Source organism: Meleagris gallopavo, chromosome 1, assembly GCF_905368555.1.
Source record: "Meleagris gallopavo chromosome 1, MGAL_WU_HG_1.1, whole genome shotgun sequence".
Taxonomy (NCBI): Eukaryota; Metazoa; Chordata; class Aves; order Galliformes; family Phasianidae; genus Meleagris; species Meleagris gallopavo.
The window spans coordinates 34974169-34992383 of NC_139404.1; the positions used below are offsets into that span (position 1 = coordinate 34974169).

Genomic DNA, 18215 nt, shown 5'->3' on the forward strand with positions numbered 1-18215 from the left:
TCTGCCGATTTCAAGGAATGTAAACATATGCTCTAAGTTAATTTGTGCAGAGTGAGTGATTTTGATGCTTTGCTGAGTCGGGACCAGTAGCGTGTACTACTGCAGAAGCTTTGCTTAAGTCTGAAATGCTCTCATATTTTTATCACCGACCCTTGGCCGGATTTTCTGCAGCCAGGTTGATGCTGTTGGACCGGGCTGCAAGCTTCAGACCCCCCCACCCCTTTTTTCCTTAAATTGTGTACCTCAAATCCTCATGGTGGGATCGCTGGTGTTAATCAAACTATTTGCTACTGAGAAGATATTTGCAATGTTTGTTTAAACCTTGTTTCCAAATGAAAGCTGCCTTTTAACATTTTGTAAACTGAAAGTTGTATCTAATGAGTCACGACTCATTTCCTGCTTTTTGTGAATAGGTGTTGGTTACAAACAATACTGTTGTAATTTTATTTTTTACTTCAAAACATTGTTTACTGCTGTGTGTAATAAGTTTAAGGAAGGAATAACCTGTCTGTAGCTGTTACATGGGGAATAGCTCATGCTGGAGAGGCAGCAGGTAAGTAACGTTCCATTGCAGAGCTATATTATAACTCGAAATAAAAAATCAAAAGCATTTTATGCAGGAATTGATATCTTACTCCACACTGAAATAGATATAAGGATACCGTTGCTCTTCTACAGAGCGTAGCTTCTTGTGCAGATTTCTGTTGCTGGCAATGGAAATAGCAGGGGAAAAAAAGCAGGAAGGAAAACAACACAGGTTAAACTGAATGTGTTGTGGCTTAGAAGAAGAGGTCCCCACATGAAGCCCCTTATTTCTGCCTGTTCTCTGAGTACTTAGTTTGAACTGATAGGCACACCGTATCACTATTTAGATAGAACTCTTCCTACTGTGAGTTTTGTTAGATTTTTTTTTTTAATGAAACAAGAAATCTGTACAGAAAAAGATCCAAAGACCCCGATAGACACCAAAAAGGAATATGTCTGATGCACATCATGTGTAAGTGAATCCGTAGTAGAGTTGTACCAGGTTTGGGTTTGTTACATGTGACTGACGGCTTCCTGTGTGCGCTCAGGAAGCAGCAGTTGGGCACTGCGCTGCCCGCTGATGGTGCCATGGTGGCTCCTGCCGCCGCCTTTGATATTCGCTCTGTTGTATTTCATCTCCTCTTGATCCGATGGAAGGATAAAACTGGGAGGAAATACTTGATATTTCTTCTGAACAGTGTTTTTATAAGTAATGTTGAAAATTGGATAAGGCTGTGTGTCCTTTGTTTTGGGAGACAAAGCCCACAGTGGGTGGTGGTTGGGGTGGTGGCATCTCAATGACAGAAGAGGTTTTTTTGCCTGTTTTTTTTTTTGTTTGTTTGCTTTTTGTTTTTGTAAGTAAGGTTTCCTTTTTTCTTATAAAAATTTCTACTAGATTGTATGTTTTGACAGGTCAGAAACATTTCTTCAAAAGAAGAACATACAATTTTGGAAATTGTACAGCCCTTTTCTTTCATTCCCTTTTTGCTTTCTGTGCCAATGCCTTTGGTTCTGATTGCATTATGAAAAACGTTTGCCAGAACTTGAGGTTTTTATTTATAGTGTGGTTAAAAGCTTGGATAGTTGTTCTTACACGAGATACCTTATTAAGTTTAGGCCAGCTTGATGCTTTAGTGCTTTATTTTTTTCCTTCTAAGTAGTGAGCAATCTGTTTTTTTCCTTTGAAACTGGTGAGGCTTAGATTTTTCTAACGGGACTTTTTTACCTGATGATCTAGTTGCATACCCAAATGCTTGTAAATGTTTTCCTAGTTAACATGTTGATAACTTCAGATTTACATGTTGTATATACTTGTCATCTGTGTTTCTAGTAAAAATATATGGCATTTATAGAAATATGTAATTCCCGATTTCCTTTTTTTATCTATATGCTCTGTGTGTACAGGTCAAACAGACTTCACTCCTATTTTTATTTATAGAATTTTATATGCAGTCTGTCATTGGTTTTTGTGTTGTAAGGATACAGCCTTAAATTTCGTAGGGCAGTGCTCAGTAAGGTGGGTTGTCACGGGGTTCAAATGTAAAACGTGCACGTTTGGCTGCTGCCTTCCCGAGATCCAGGACACTAAACTGCTTCTGCACTGAGGTATAAATCACTCAAGATCCCAAGGAAGTGCAGATCCACGTGATATTCTTAAAGAAGAACGAATACTTTCTAAAATATTTTGGCATAGGAAACAAGCTGCATGGATTTGTTTGGGATTTAAATTATTGTGGTAATGGAGTGCATAGGTTTTAAACACAGTTGCAGCATGCTGATGAGTCACAGTGTTTATGCAGAAGTGATGCCCGTTGCAGCTGTTCACGGCACTGCCCTGCAGTGAGTGTTGCAGACAGGGGTGGGGTGCTTTGTGTCTTTGTGTCCCCACACGCTGCCACACAGCCACCTCCTGGAACACGTCTCACCTGCTGGGTACTTCTCAAACCATCTTAGCTGTAGAAGATGACTTGCTAAGTAACAGAGAAGTTCCTCAGTTAGATGTTCTTGTGGGGATTTTTTTTTTCCATGTTGGACAAAGTATGACAAAGCATCTCTATTTGTAAATTACGCACTTGTTAGTTCCTGAATCCTTTCTATAGCCCCGGTTATTGCAGCAGATGTAGGCTCTGGTATGGCCTATCTCTGTGCTTAAATCTTTTAAAGCTTCTGACTTGATTGAAGTCTCTTGAAGATAGTAAACAGTACTCACCTTTGATCCCAATGAAGTTGAGCATTTCAGTTGTTAAAAAAAAAAAAAAAAAATCTGTCTATTCAAACCATGTAATGTAATTTTACACCCCAGTGCTGACATTTTGGGATATACTTAATAGACTTTGGCCTCACCCTCTTGTGTACTGTATTTTGTAATAGAAAATATTTTAAACTGTGCATATTATTATTACATGATGAAAGAGACATTCTGTTGATCTTCAAATGTAAGAAAATGAGGAATGCGTGTGCTTTTATAAATGCAAGTGATTGCAAATTAGTGTAGGTGTCCTTAAAAAAAAAAATAATAATAATATAAAAAGGACCAGGTGTTTTACAAGTGAAATACATTCCTATTTGGTAAACAGTTACATTTTTATGAAGATTACCAGCGCTGCTGACTTTCTAAACATAAGGCTGTATTGTCTTCCTGTATCATTGCGTTTCCTCATTCCCATTTTGCACAAGGATGTCTGGGTAAACTATTCAAGAAATGGCTTTGAAATACAGCATGGGAGCTTGTCTGAGTTGGAATGCAGAGTTGCATTGCAAAATGTAAGGAAATGGATGTCTCTCAGAATGCCCAACTCCAAAGGATTTTATACATGTATATAGTAAGCAGTTTCCAGATTTCAGCAGGCCAAAGAGTCTGCTGAATGTTGCGTTGCCGGAGACCTGTATTTCTCAGCAAGGTAAGATGGTATCCTAGCAACTGCGGATTTTAATACATTTTCAGCAGAAGTACTTAGTTAATCTCTACCTTTAGGGATCTTTTCATCATTTTTAGATGTTATACTTGAAATATTGCATAACTTTTAGCTTTCATGGGTTCCTTTTTTTCAGCCTTTAGGAGACTGTTAAGCAATTTGCTGTCCAACTTTTGTGTTGGTCTTAAACTGCAATAGTAGTTTACCTTGTATTGAAGAAATAAAGACCATTTTTATATTAAAAAAATACTTTTGTCTGTCTTCATTTCGACTTGTTTGATATCCTTGCAGTGCTCGTTATGTCAGTTGTGTCAGATATTCAGACATCAAAACTTAATGTGAGCTCAGTGGAGTTACAGCTGTAGGTTCAATGCTGTTACTATTTCTGAAACTAGAAATGATTTTGTTCACGCGAGCTGTGGTCTTCATCTGCTCGTCAAACACTTTCTGCAGAGTTTAAGGTTAGTGAGAAGTGCATACATTTACTGATTTTTTTTTTTTTTTAAAGCCAACTTTTTATCAGTTTTTTTTTTTTTTTTTTTTCCATTTGGAAATATATTGTTTTCCAGATTTCATAGCTTCTGAATTTGAAATACAGTCCGTATTTCAAATTGGCATGAAAAGCACAGCACTCTTCCTTTTATTTAAACTTCATTTTGGGATGAATGAAGTTAAAAGCAAGGGCCAAGGGTCCATGGAATAGAGATAATACACTCAGGAGAAAGTGAACCTGGATTACTTTGGCTAGTGTTCTAAATCTTTAGTGAGGAAAATAACACCCACTTCCTTGAAAGGGCTTCAGCTTTAATGCTTTCAAACTGAAGGTGGCAGGTAACTTGGCCACTGGTTGTTTACTGCATTGTGACTCAGTTTCACAGTGAACCTGGCTTCTCCTCTATTGAGCATGGACTATAGCCTGGCTTCGGCAGCCAGGTAAGGGTTGGGATGGGTGGAAGGAGTGCTGGGCTGTGGCTGGGGGGACTGTGGGGACTCCAAGCTGATTTTGGGGTGGGGAGCACAGGGAAAAGTGGTGGTAACTATTTTGAAGTACCGTGTTTCAAACGTCTCATCCACAAATATGTAAGGTGTGTACTCTTGAAGATTAACACAGTGTGGGTTCAGTAATATATGGATGAATTCATAGTGGAAGCATTCAAGGATTGGTCATCTGACGGCGCCAGATCATCAAGCTCTGATCGGAAGCAGTATCAGAAGAATGAGGAAGGTAAGTAGTCTTAATGTTTTCCCTCCATGTAAAGCAGTCTGGGAAAGTAGCACCTCTTGAGCAGAGACAAGGAAATAAATAATTCAGCAGCATGTGCTAGGAGAACTTCCTTGCTGAATTCTACTTGTAAGAACCTTGCTGCCTGGCTTTTGGTGTCTTCTGCAGCACCTGCTGCAGATGGCAAGGCCCAGAGCCTGTGGCGAGCTGAAGGGAAAGATTCTGCTCCAGTTCAGGCTTCAGCAGGTCATTTTCCTTGCTTCTTCCCCATCGCTGTGCAGAGTGGAACTGATGCAGATGCCTCCTGTCTGCTGCTTGTTGTTGCAGGCAGACTGGCCTCAGAAAAAGAGAGCTAACTGTGTGTACTCCATAGTCTGAAGGTGAAATGGATTTTAAAAAATAAGAAAACACAAAGGCAAAACCACCTGGCCCATGAGAATAAAGCAGTTTCTGAGTACAGTTTGTACTGACTGAGCCAACATTGGTAGGATTTCTTAGGAGAGTGGGAGCAGAGAGGTATTTGGGTTAGCAGGGCAATGTAAAGCAGCCACTTCCATGGGCTCTTGAGCTACAGTCAAAAGGACTCTTCTGGACTGCAGGAATTGGTGTGGTTGCAGTTGAGTTCTTGTGCAGGTGCTCTGCTGCAGGCTTTGCAGCATAGGCAGTGGAGCAGTAGAATTCCCCTTGGTATCTGTGCAAACTGAACTAGTTTCACCCGGTGCCACTGGGCGCTCCACTAGGCTTCATTTCTTTCCAACAGAGCAATGTTAGTGATCTGGGAAAGGTTTTGTTTTTTAACATTCATCTCCATGTGGAATTGAAAGCGATGTAAGAACTATCTGGGAGAGCAGTATTTGAGTAGGTAATGGAAAGTGAACTTCTTGGCTCCTGTTCTATTTGGGGAAGGGAGAAACACTCCATTTGAAAGTGGTTTTCCTAGAGGTGCAGTCTGCACACACAGCACTTCCAACAGAGGGTTGGCATAGCTGAAAGCAGTTAAAACATGACATACTCCTCATGACTTTCTGAATGCATGTTGGCTAACCACGCATTGCTCCAACCACAGTGAAAAAATCGGAGTTGATGCTTGTGTCATGTGAGAGCTGCTGCTGCTCAGGAGTTTGCCAAGCAAGAGGCAAGGCGACTGACTGAAGCATGTGAGAGGAAGCAAGTTTAGCAGTGGCATTGAACTACCCACCGGTTTTCCTCTTAGGAGATCCAAAAGCATTACTTTCAGAGCAGAGCTGACACTTCGAAGGAAGGAGAGCCCCTGGGTGCTCAGCCCCACAAAACACGGTAGAAAAGGTGCAGAGGCTCCCAGGCTGTATGACAGGCCCCTCCTGCCATCTAGAGGCGTGAACAAGCTTCTCTGCTTACAGCTCCGTTTGCCCGTGAAGAAGCGCATGTTTCTTCTTCCGTGGCTTTTCTTTGGCATTTGGTTTTGAGATTTAGACACAAGGGAAGCCTAAAAGAGGAGGAGTTGGGCAGTTTTTTTGTTTATAAAGCCTGTACTTCAAACACATATTCTGTGAGAGAGTGTGTAGAGAATTGGTCATTTTAAAATAGAGTTGCAAGGGACTGAAAGCTGAGTAGTTGAGAGGGTAACACATTTAATGAGATCTTCTAAAACTTCTGCTTCTAAACACTTGTTTGACTGATGAGCCCTTGGGTAGATGAGCACTGTTGTTAAGTCTGATTCACTTGCTTGTCCTATTCCACATCCATGCATTTGTTGCTTACCCCATATCAGTCATACCTGACAGATGGCAGTTGCTTCTTTCCCTTTTTCCAGCTAAGTAAGCAAGCTGCAGGCTTTCTCCTGGCTTTGACACCTCATGAAGTAGTTTTCTTGTCTCATGTTCTGTGCATTATTTCAAATATCTTTTGAGTGCACTGTTCTCAAGCGTGTGTCTTTCTACTCTTAGCGTGAATGCTTTTAGAGAGAGAGAACCCAGGAAGAGAAAATGTTGGCCACAGTTCTCTGATGAACACACCTCTGAATAATGGCCGAAGGTGAGTGGGTTACTCTGAGTTGCATTTGCCTCTGAAAGCAAGGAGCTCTGCAGAGTTACAATTATTTTGCAACTGATGGTGACACTGGTGCTTAAAACAGACTCCTTAGGTTCCCTGGTGCTCCTTTTCCCTCTTGACAGTCAGTTTATTTCTGACAGGCAGACGGCCACCCTCACTGTAGGCTGGGCTCTGCTTAGAAATTATGTGGCTCTGCCTGGGTGTGTTACAGCTCTGCCCCAGTGAAAGGGGATTAAAACAGGGACCATTCATCCCAAACAGGATCCTTATTCATGGATCAAGCTGTAAAGGACTCAGGCTCCAACCTCAAAACGTTAATTGGAGTATGAATGTAATTAGAACTGCATTCTTGCATTCTTAAGTCATTTATCCTGGACTCTTTGCAGCATGTAGGTCCACAGCTCCCAATTTCTCAAAGACCGCTAGTGTAGGAGTAGTGAAAATGGGGACCCATTCAGAACAACCAACGGAGTGTTGCAGAAGAACTGATGGAAATAATATGTAAACTGTACGGTGGATATTTTTTTAAAATACATAAACTACTTTGAATGAAAAGGGTAAGAGAAGGTCAGTGTTTTATTAGCAGCCATAAAACCAGATGAGCGAGTACCACTTTTCTCCACAAGAAAAACTATTTTGAGCTCTGTGTAAGTATAAACTCTCCATAACGGCTGAAGCTCTTTGCTGGCTGCCTGCCACCTCAGTTGGAGTACAGTACCATTTTCTTAGTGCTTCTCTCACAGCAGTAACCGGACAATGCTTCAGAAAAATCATTTCTTTCCCTGTCATGTGGGATCCCTGTTGTGCCCTCCTGATTTTACATTATTCCAACTGTTCCATTCAGTGATTTGGGAAAAAAAAAAAAAGCAACAAAACAATCCTCTTACTCAAAATAAATTTGTAAATAAAACATGTCTACGTTATCAACCTCTTCCAGCATTTTAGTTTTTAATTATGTCAATAACTGGCTTAGATTTTGAACTGAGAGGGCTTGGGTGTATTACCAAGGAACAAAGGAAGGCTTATATAAACTCAAGTCTTTTATTTAGGAAACTGGCAAGCTATCAAAAACAAAAAGGCCTTACCACCAAATTAAATTAATAGCCTGCTATAGCCAGCATGGCCAGCACAAAGGATGGTGGCACGGCACAGCCAGGTTTGTGCAACCCCCAGCTGTGGTTGACACACAGGGTCAGCCACCTCTTCCCCACTCCATTTGGTCCTTTTGGGGCTGGAAGAAGCCTGAGAGGGGATTCTCCCACACAATTCATGTGAGATCAGCTCCTGTGAGATTATAGGTAATCCCCTTAGAAAGAATAAAAATGTTCCCATTTCTTTTTAACTTGAAAAAGTTGGCAAATTGAAAACCACAATTCTCTAATGAAAGCACAGCAGCTCTTGGTTTCTTGTATACCCGCACTTATTTCAGCACTTGCACCTCCCATCACTCCTGTCTCAGGATAAGAGCTGCCAGTCTCCAGGTAATCCATAGCCCTGTCCTCCGCTGCAGCAGCAGCCTGTGTAGCACAGTCCACCTCCGACAATCCCATCTGTTTCCAGCCCTTTCCCTGTTCATCTCATGATGCAGATTATTTTCATTCTGCTTTTGTTCTTGCAGTGGTTTTCCTCCACTGCTGGCACTATGCCACAACCTGCTTGTGACTCTGAAAGCAACTGCTTTGGAAATGACAGCACTTGGTGCAATTTCCTTTATTTCAGAATGTGTAGAGCATGTGTTTGGTGACAGTTTTTCTAGTTATGCTGCTTCTCTTTTCCTTTTCATTTTTCTAGGATCGTCTCCATGCTGATAATCCCAGTCAAGCCTGTGAACGTTCAAACAATGAATCCATTAATGTAGGATTCTCACGGTGATCAAATCTTTATGTGAGGTTTAAAAAAAATGGAAGCTTATTTATTTTTCATTCTTCCATATCAGTCTTCTCTCTGACAAGTCGCATCCAACACAGCAAATTAAAGGTGAAAGAGGCTGGTGGGAAGAGAGTCTTCTAGCCTTACATTCTTCTTTGTAAGGCCACAGGAAAATGCTGGAGCTGTAGAATACAGCCTGGGATAAGAAGTTCAGTCTCCTGCTGGGGCAGCTAACCGCATCTTATAACCCTTTCTGAGACTCATCTTAAGATGAAATAGGGTCTACCTGAGTTTTTTGTTCCTAGTGGAAGGCTGTCTCACTATTTCACCGCTCCCGTGGTTACAAACCAAAAATGCAGCCTGATATTTTTCTAGTCCAGATTATATTAATTTGACCTTGCGCTGATATTGTTCTGTATGTAGTTATTTCCCTCCCCGTTGTGTTTAACTCCTTAAGGCATTCAAAACAACTAGAGTCAAATAATGGTTTGGATTGGAAGGGACCTTAAATATCATACATTTCCAACCCCCTGCTGTGGGCTGCTTGCCACCCACCAATTCAGGCTGCCCAGGGCCTCATCCAACCTGGCCTTGAGTGCTTCCAGGGATGGGGCACCACAGCTTCTCTGGGCAGCCTGTGCCAGTGCTTCACCACTCTCTGAGTAAAGAATTCTCATTTAACATCTAATCTCAGTCTCCTCTATTTCAGTTTAAAGCTATTCCTCTTTTTTCTCTTGCTATCTATTCAAGAAATGTTTCAGTCTCCCTCCTGCTTATAAGCTCCCTTTAAGTACAGGAAGGCCGCAGTGAGGTCTCCCCCCAGCCTTCTCTTCTCCAGGCTGAACAAGCCCAGCTCCCTCAACCTGCCTTCGTAGAGGAGGTGCTCCAAACCTCCAGTCATTTTAGTGGCCCTCCTCTCGACACACTCCAACAGTTTCACAGCTTTCTTGTGGAGCCCAGGTCTGGATGCAGTACTCCAGATGGGGCCTTACAAAGGCAGAGCAGATGGGGGCAATCACATCCCCTTCCCTGCTGGCCGCCCCTGTTTTGATGCAGCCTAGGATACTGTTGGTCTTTCAGACTCGCAGAGCCCCTTGCTGATTTGTGTCAAGCTTTTCATCCACCAGAACCCACACAACCTGCTTAATACTTCTGCCCTCTTCTGTAAGCTTGTTTCAGAAGACTTCCATTCTTTAGGACAGACTGTGTTACACCTGCTTGCCCTATTCTTACATATTTACGTTTCAGTTCATATTTCCTGTAACAGGACAGAACATATATATCCCTCTAACAAAAATACATGCAGAATTTCTAGTGCAATCTCAGTAGGTTTTTCATGGTGGTATTAGCACATAATCAATTTGCTGCAATCAATTACCTTCCAAGCTGTGGCCTCCCATAAATTCTGTATTTAGGATCAGATACAATAGGTAAGCTTTTGTATCTGCGGAGACCCTCGGGGCTCTAATGTGCTTAAGCTCTGTTCTGTTCTGACTACACCATTTTCTACATCATCCAGTCATTCTTGTACGACTTCCTTGTTGTTCTCCATTCTTTCCCAGCTTGTATCTTTGACAAATAAAGGCCTATTTTTATATTCACTTTAGCAGCCATTTAATTCTTCAGTGTCATCTTCTTGTTCTGTTGATGCCACCGGAACAGGATTTTCAGCAGTCTTGCAAAGAATGTCTAGCTGAAAGCTTTCTGCCGTTCAATATTCTTATCAGTTCTTACTGTTTAAGGTGAGCCATAAATTACTACAACTTCGCCATTGGCAAGTTTATGCATTTTACTACTTCTATTATGTAGTTATCTTTGACGTAACACAGACACGGATATATTTTGCTGGGATTTCCAGTGTCAGTGTCTCTGTGTCCTTTATGGATTGTTTCACTGTCATTCTTTTGTCATAATCTTGGCAATCTGTCCAGCTGCCCATCACAAGAAGAGAGATTTCTTTCTTACTAACTCTCTTCAGCTAATAAACAAGATGTGAGAAACCCAAACAGGAACTTGTGGGGCAGGCTGACATCAAGAGAGAGACAGCTGAAGGGTTGTGTAGCTCAATAGAATTAAGAAATAATAAAGGTGTGTCAGACAGTGTTGCCTGATTTATACAGGCACACCCCAAGCCAAAGATGCTGTTTGCCAAGGCCACCTTGCAGTCCTTGGTTTGTAAAATAAGTCATAGGTAACTTTTCTGGTGAATTGCGTGGAGAATCATGATGGCAGTTCTTGCTATTTACTGTGGTAAGACGCTAAAATAGGAGTCGGCAAAGTAACGCTGCTCTAGGAGCTCTGCCATCCTGGCAGCAATGGCACTAGCACACCAAGGTGAGGGATGCTCCCAGCTGATGGATGCTGGGGCAGTAACAGTGGGTCCCATGCTGCCTGCTCATTAGCATCGACCTTCACGAGCCCATCAGAAGGATCATCCCAAGCTGAGGAAAACTGCTTATCTTCTGCACATCATCAAACCTCTGGCCTGACTGATGCCTCTCGGATGCTTAAACGTGATCCCTGACATCTTTGTTTTTCCATGATTTCAAGTCAGAACTGCCGAACTGGGAGGGAACACATAGTGGGAATGTACCCCCAGCTCCAAGGCCAGATTTTCCTTTAATGATCATGCATGCTACTTAGGAGGCTGCGTCTATGCGAATGTAGAATTGCCTTTGCTATTTTTTCTTTTTCATACTGTCAGGAATATTTTGAACACCAGAGAAAAAGAAAAGTGCTCTTCTCGGCATGAGAGAAGTTGTCACACTTGCAAAATAAAGGATGCAGTCCCAAATGTTCGTAATCTCAGGATCTGAAGGAGGATCAGAAACCATGTATACAATTTCAGGCTTCTTTGAATGCAGCTTTTGAAAACTGTTCCTGGCATAGGCACTACTAGTCAGTATCCTCAGAAACAGGAACGATTGTCTTTGAGGTGCAGCAGGAGGAAACACCTTGTGCATTATGAAAGTGAATAACCACAGTCCCTGAAGGAATACAGTTCCTGTTTGAGCCAGTACTGCGCACTCCTATGAAATCTGTTGAAACAGCAGTGCATTTTTATAGGACTTCCAGGAAGGATCTTCTTCTTAAGCTTCTTAATTATAGTACATTTGCAGTTGGCAGATGATTACTGGCAGGAGAATGAGGAACTAGCTGGGAATATTTCTGTTTGACCACCATTAAGTCACCCGTTTCTCTATTGGTATTTAGAAATAATAATTGTGAATTGCAAAGCAGGAGTTTGCTAAGATTTTCATTTCTTCCCTGTTGGTGACAGCACAGTTCTGGCTATGAAAGAGGGTAAAAATCATAAGGATAATAAATCTAAGTTTGAAGACAATGAGGTTTTAGCTGCATTTATCATGAAGAAATTGAGACTTTTATTGGATAGCTAGGGTATTTATATGTCTTTTTGCTTAGTTACTTATTGACCCTAGCAGAGGTCAAATAAGAACTCAGGTCTCTCAGGCTACTGGCATGGATTGATTGCATACAACTGTAGTTTTAGCAGTGATTTAGGATTTATTAATACTTCTGCAGTAAATCACAGAATTAGTAATGTTACTCAGAAAGAGTAAAAAAAAAAAAAAAAAGAAAAAAAAAGAAAAAAAGCGAAGCCTGACAGACATCCTAGCTCAGGTGGGAATTGAGGATCACAGCTCAGTGCAGTCCTAGAGAACAGAAGGAACTCTTCTCTCAGGACCTTTATTTATAGGGCCTCAAGATAACTGACACTGGTCAGAAAACTTTCCATTTTGGCTACAGTTCAGGTGAGGCAATCCTGGAATTTTCTCTCAGCTGTACAGTTCCACTAATCCCAGTTTGTACAGTTCCGGCACTTTTTGGGTCAGGCTGTGATCCAAGGAGCAGGAGTTCCAGGTATGGTCAGGGAGTGCCTGACCGTCCCAACTCACTGCACTCAAACAAAGGTGAAACCACAACAGTGGCTTTTGTTGAAATTGCAGCGTGGCCCAGATGGGCTGCACCAGTACTTACTGACCATGAGGCAACGTTAATACTCAAAAAGTGCAATTTGTAGCCATTACATTGAACTAACTGATACTACAATGCAATCAGTATCATCAAGTGGTTTAGCTTGGAATATGGAGTCTAGGAGCTCTATAGGAGCAGCTACTCTCTAATGGAGTTGTATTTTGAAGCAGGACACTGTGAAAAGCTGATCTCCTAAAGAGGCTCCTAAACATTAGGGTCAATTCCCCAGTGCACTTTCTGAAGCATCTGCAGTTCCCCATGCAAAGCCGCCCAAACATAGCACTTCCAATTGAATACAACTATATGCAGGCAGACTGCATCTTGCCAACACTGTCCTTCTGAAATGAACTCAGCAAACAACAATTTCAAAGTCTGGTAGAAAGTAACATTAAAAAGTATACCTGCTTTCAGTAGCTTATTTATGCCCACTAGAAACATCTTGTACAAGCTGAACATCGGGGCTCCAGATTAGTGGTAAAACCAACTTCATAGAATCATAGAATGGGCTTGGGTTGGAAGGGACCCCAAGGATGATTAAGCTCCAACACCCCTGCCACAGACAGGGCCACCAACCGCCAGATTTGGTACTAGATCAGGCTGCCCAGGGCCCCATCTGACCTGGTCTTGAACACCTCTAGGGACGGGGCATCCACAACCTCTCTGGGTAGTCTGTTCCAGCACCTCACCACTTTCTCTGTGAAGAACTTCCCCCTGACATCCAATCTAAGCCTTCCCGCCTTGAGGTTAAATCCATTCCCCCTTGTCCTATCACTGTCTACTCACGTAAAAAGTTGATTCCCCTCCTTTTTATGATCCCCTTTTAAATAATGGAAGACAGCAACGAGGTTTCCTCGCGTCTTCTCTTCTCTAGGCTGAACAAGCCCAGCTCCCTCAGCCTGTCTTTATGGGAGAGGTGCTCCAGCCCTCTGATCATCTCTGTGGCCCTCCTCTGGACCTTCTCCAACAGCTCTCCATCTTTCCTGTACTGGGGACCCCAGGCCTGGATGCAGTACTCCAGATGGGGTCTTAAAAGGGTAGAGTAAAGAAAGGCAATCACATTCTTCACTCTGCTGGTCACCCCTCTTCTGATGGAGCTCAGGATACCACTGGCTTTCTGAGCTGCAACTTCTCCTTATTAGTTCCACTATCAAAACAGGAACAATACAACAGGTGCCGATGGCTGAGAGTTTTTCACACTTCTTCATTTCAGTAGATCTTAGATGAGGAATGTTGAAGTTGTGCCTTCTGCATGTGCTCCCTCCTCCCCAAATACTCCTGCCTGATGCCTTACCCCCCTGCCACTGAATGGCTCCATGGCCCCCTGCACCCAGAGCCCTGACAAACCCAGCACTGCTTCAGACACTATGTAATAGCACAGCATGACCAAATGGCACCTATTAATGCACAAACGATATGTTGCATCCTTCAGCGCTTGAGAAGAGGAGCCAAATTTGTATTGTCAGGAAATGGTTTAGTAATTCTGCCAATTAAAACCTGTTTATTTATTATGGCTATTTTTATTATGTTGTTAGTAGTGATACGTTGATGATGAACAGTGGCAATGCAGTAAAATCAAGACTGTGGATATTGCAACAGACGATAAAATTCCTCTGTTGCTTAGCTAACGTGGTACTTCCCACATTGTATACGAAATTTGGCAAGTTCAGAGTGATGTTTTAAGTGTTGGGAAATTTCTGTATACTCAAGAGGGTGTTTTTGACAACTGTAGAACAGAGAAATCAAAAGGGGGTGGGAGGAATTTAAAAGAAGAGGCAGGTGCAAGCGAGCCTGCAGTCCCACTGTGTGTACGACACTGGCAACATGAGGTCTTTGCTAATCTTGGTGCTTTGCTTCCTGCCCCTGGCTGCTCTGGGGAAAGTCTATGGACGATGTGAGCTGGCAGCAGCTATGAAGCGTCTGGGACTTGATAACTATCGGGGATACAGCCTGGGAAACTGTAAGTCTGTACTCTCATGATTTTCCAGGAAGCACATGGGGTGGGAATTTCCATTTAACAAGCTTCTTTAAAGTGAGCAGGTCTGCGTGATGTTGGAATTTAGATATTAAGAAGCCATCGGGTTAGTCCATCTCTGCTTGCACAGACTGCAGGTATTTTCTACAGATTTTCCCTTTACTGCTCCTTTCCCTATCGTTCTTCCTCAACTGAGCAGAGATGCTGTCATCGGAAAGGTTTCCCAGAAGCAGCCTGCCCCATTCTATCTCCTCATATCATAAGTGCTCTGGTTTTACTTGCTTCAGTTCCTTCCTCTGCAGATGTTCCCAAGGCTGTGGAGCAAGCATGAGCAGAGTGCGGAGCCACGCTGGGCAGAGACACTGGTGTCAGGCTGGCTTGGTGGAGGTTGCTACAAGGAGTAGTGGGGGAGACGGGATGCTGAGCATGCTGATGTGGGAAGTCAGTCAGAAAGAAAGTGGGCTGAGAGGGGATCCTAGAGTCGAGGAGTGAGGGGCCAATTGAAAGCGTCTTTCCTCTGGTGGGCACTGACAACAGATTATTGTTAAACCAATTTCCTTTGAAGGGAAGCATGCATGCATTCTCTTTCCAGATCTGGAGAGCAATCCATGTCATGTTCACAGCTGAAACGTGAATCGCTATCCCCATCCCTCCTCCTTCCTGCTGCCCTGACACGGATGCAGCAGCACATAAATAGGACAAAATTAGGCCATCATAAGCCACGTAAAATACAAGCAGCTGAAATAAGCTTCATTAAGGTGAGCAGGTATTGATGCAGAAAGAATGCGGAGTGTGCCTGGCAGCAGGAGCAACGCAAGCAGCCCTGTTCGGATGCATCTGCACTGCTTGCCAAAAGCACCACCTGTGAGATGTGCCGGGGCTGCCCAAAGCTTCCAAGAGTGGCAGGAGCTGCACTGCAGAGCACAGCCTGCCTGCCAGCATCCTGAGACATGATTTGTGTGTCTGTATATAGGGAGCAATGCACAAAAGCATGCTGGGATTTATTTTTAAGAGTAGAAATCCTGTGCCAGGTTTACTAAGGACGTTTTGAAGTTAAGACACGTTGCATGTGTTTTTCACACTTGGTTGGATTGGAAAAATGGTGTGCTCTGGACACAGTCATCTTTCAATTAAGAGAAGAGATGGATTGTGTATCTTCATAAATAAGTCAGATACAGATTTAAAATAATAATCTTAGAGGGTTTTTTTTTCTTTTGAATGGAACTTTGACAGGGGTGTGTGCCGCAAAATTCGAGAGTAACTTCAACACACATGCTACAAACCGTAACACCGATGGGAGTACCGACTACGGAATCCTACAGATCAACAGCCGCTGGTGGTGCAATGATGGCAGGACCCCAGGCTCCAAGAACCTGTGCAATATCCCATGTTCAGGTGAGCTCAGTTTCTCAAGGCAACAAATGCCCTTCCATAATCCATGTGCTAGTAGATGAGCAATGGTTGGTTACCACCCTATCTTTAGAATAAAGCAGAACAAAATTCAAACTCACTCTTCTCATTTTTAAAAAGGAGATGTGCACTGCAGCCATACACACGTGAGAGAAAAAAGTTTCTTAACGGCAGGAACTCTGTTCCCCTGTCTACCCATCTGAATGTTTCTAAAGAAAAGAGGTTTCAGAGAAGCCATTTATTGATTAGCAGTGACACTAACCTCTGGAAATTTTTCTTTGAAGGTAGTAAGAGCTTGACCCTTGCAAGATATTGTCCAAAATGCCACTTCCCCATCCCACTAGTGAAGGGGAGGAGAGGTGAATAGATTTGCAAACCCCTCCTACTTAGATAAAGGTGAAGTGACACTCAAGGTCTGTACATACAAAGGAAAAAGCATCATTTTTAATAGGAGATTTCTATGAAACAGTCATCCTATATGCATTGGCCCTCCCACAATTATTTCTACCTAAGTGCCATCCATGTGGGATCTAGTTCCTGCAGTTGCAGGTGTAGGGAGGAAAACGTTTTGATCATGTATTCTGTTATGTTCATCTGTACTGCCAAACAACTTAAATAATGCATTCCTGCAACGCCAACTTATTTTGATGAGGACAAAGAATGCCTACACAGGTAGCTAGGACCAACACATTCAAGGGAAAATAATCTGTAGGCAGAGTGAAAAAAGGACAGCAGCAGAGGTCAGGGTAACCATACTGTAACTGCAGGCTTTCTCGTCAGCCTGTGTCCAATACAGCACAGGGTTTATGCTACCAGCTAATTTGTGATGCCTTGTTCACCCCCAAAACGGCCATGTTCACAGGGAAAGCAAAATAGAAAAGACTAAAATCTTTCTTTCTCACATCCTTTTAGTTAGGATTTCAGTTTTGTTTAAAGTATGGGTGTTTAGAACAGCACAATAACCCTTCTGTCTTTCTAGAGCGCAGCTGAATGGATGGTTATCTGCCGAGAAAGCCAACTAACAATGCAGTTACTTACCATAGGCAAAATAGCTTGGTTGCAGATTAACCATAAAATGATGGCAGAAAGTCGTTTGTTGTCATACTAGTAGCCACATGCTATATTCTAAATCTATCTTCCAGACAAATGCATGAAATAGAGCTTCATCTTGCAGCCTGGATTATTCTGCATCATTTGTGGCTTTGCTTCACTGGCCTTACTCTGCTTGCATTCTGATAGCTGGAAGACGCTAGAGGAAAATTATATGGTTTTCTTTGGAATTTAGAAAGAGAGAAACAGAGAAACTGCCACAGATCTCAGGGCTTTGTTTGAGAGTTGTGAGGTGCTGGAACAGGCTTCCCAGAAAGGTTGTGGATGTCCCGTCCCTGGAGGTGTTCAGGGCCAGGTGGGATGGGGCCCCGGGCAGCCTGTTCTAGTATTAAATGTGGAGGTTGGTGGCCCTGCATGTGGTAGTGGGACTGGATAATCATGATCCTTGAAGTCTCTTCCAACCCAGGCATTGTCTGACTCTGTGATCCCTTACCAAAGACCGGACAGACACAGCTGATGTCCCAGAGATGAATAAGGATCTCTGTGCAGTGAGGCCATAGAATGGGTGTGTGGAAGCCCAGGGTGGCTGCACGCTGCTCCCAGGCTTCCCTCTCCCCAGGTCGTGGTGCATCTCTCACTCTTTTCCCTCACGCTGTGTCTGTCCGTGTGTGCTGCACACACCGGCACTGCTCTGCTCGTCCAGGACTGCTCGTCGGCGTCCGGTTTAAGCAGACACCGTGTGGGCCCACGGGAGCGGGGAGCAAAACGCTCAACACGCTGATCGCCTGAAGACGATTAAAAGTAAAATCATGAAATGACGCCTTTCCCGCTTCCCTTCTTAAGCACTGTTGAGCTCAGACATAACAGCGAGCGTGAACTGCGCGAAGAAGATCGCCAGCGGTGGAAACGGCATGAACGCGTGGTAGGTGGCGGGGGGTTCCGAGGAGAGGAGAGCCCTCAGCGCCGATGGCAGCGCCGTCCCTCACCGCTCCATCTCTCTCCGCTCAGGGTCGCCTGGCGCAACCGCTGCAAGGGCACCGACGTCCACGCGTGGATCAGAGGCTGCCGGCTGTGAGGAGCCGCCGCGTCCAGCCCGCCCGCCACACGGCCGACAGCTTTGCTAGCGCGATGATCCCCGCTTGCCAGTTTTAAACACGTTCCTCATTAAAACCACCATCCGCAAACGCCTTCCCGTCGTTCCGCGCCTCTTTCCGCCATCAGGGCG

At 43.4% G+C, this 18215-nt stretch overlaps 1 protein-coding gene across 1 annotated transcript; it reads left to right on the forward strand.

Moving 5' to 3' along the window:
* The first annotated feature begins 11922 nt into the window (after positions 1-11922).
* Positions 11923-18178, forward strand: LYZ (lysozyme). Its single transcript, XM_003202070.5, has 4 exons — positions 11923-14515; positions 15764-15925; positions 17834-17912; positions 17999-18178. The coding sequence occupies exons 1-4, from the start codon at positions 14380-14382 to the stop codon at positions 18063-18065; spliced, it is 444 nt and encodes a 147-aa protein (XP_003202118.1). The 5' UTR covers positions 11923-14379; the 3' UTR covers positions 18066-18178.
* The last annotated feature ends 37 nt before the right edge of the window (positions 18179-18215 follow it).

Coding starts and splice junctions, on each gene's coding strand:
- LYZ (XM_003202070.5), top strand. CDS start 14,380: ATGAGGTCTTTGCTAATCTTGGTGCTTTGCTTCCTGCCCCTGGCTGCT. Junction 15,926..17,833: donor GTGCAATATCCCATGTTCAG/GTGAGCTCAGTT, acceptor TCCCTTCTTAAG/CACTGTTGAGCTCAGACATA. Junction 17,913..17,998: donor GGAAACGGCATGAACGCGTG/GTAGGTGGCGGG, acceptor CTCTCCGCTCAG/GGTCGCCTGGCGCAACCGCT.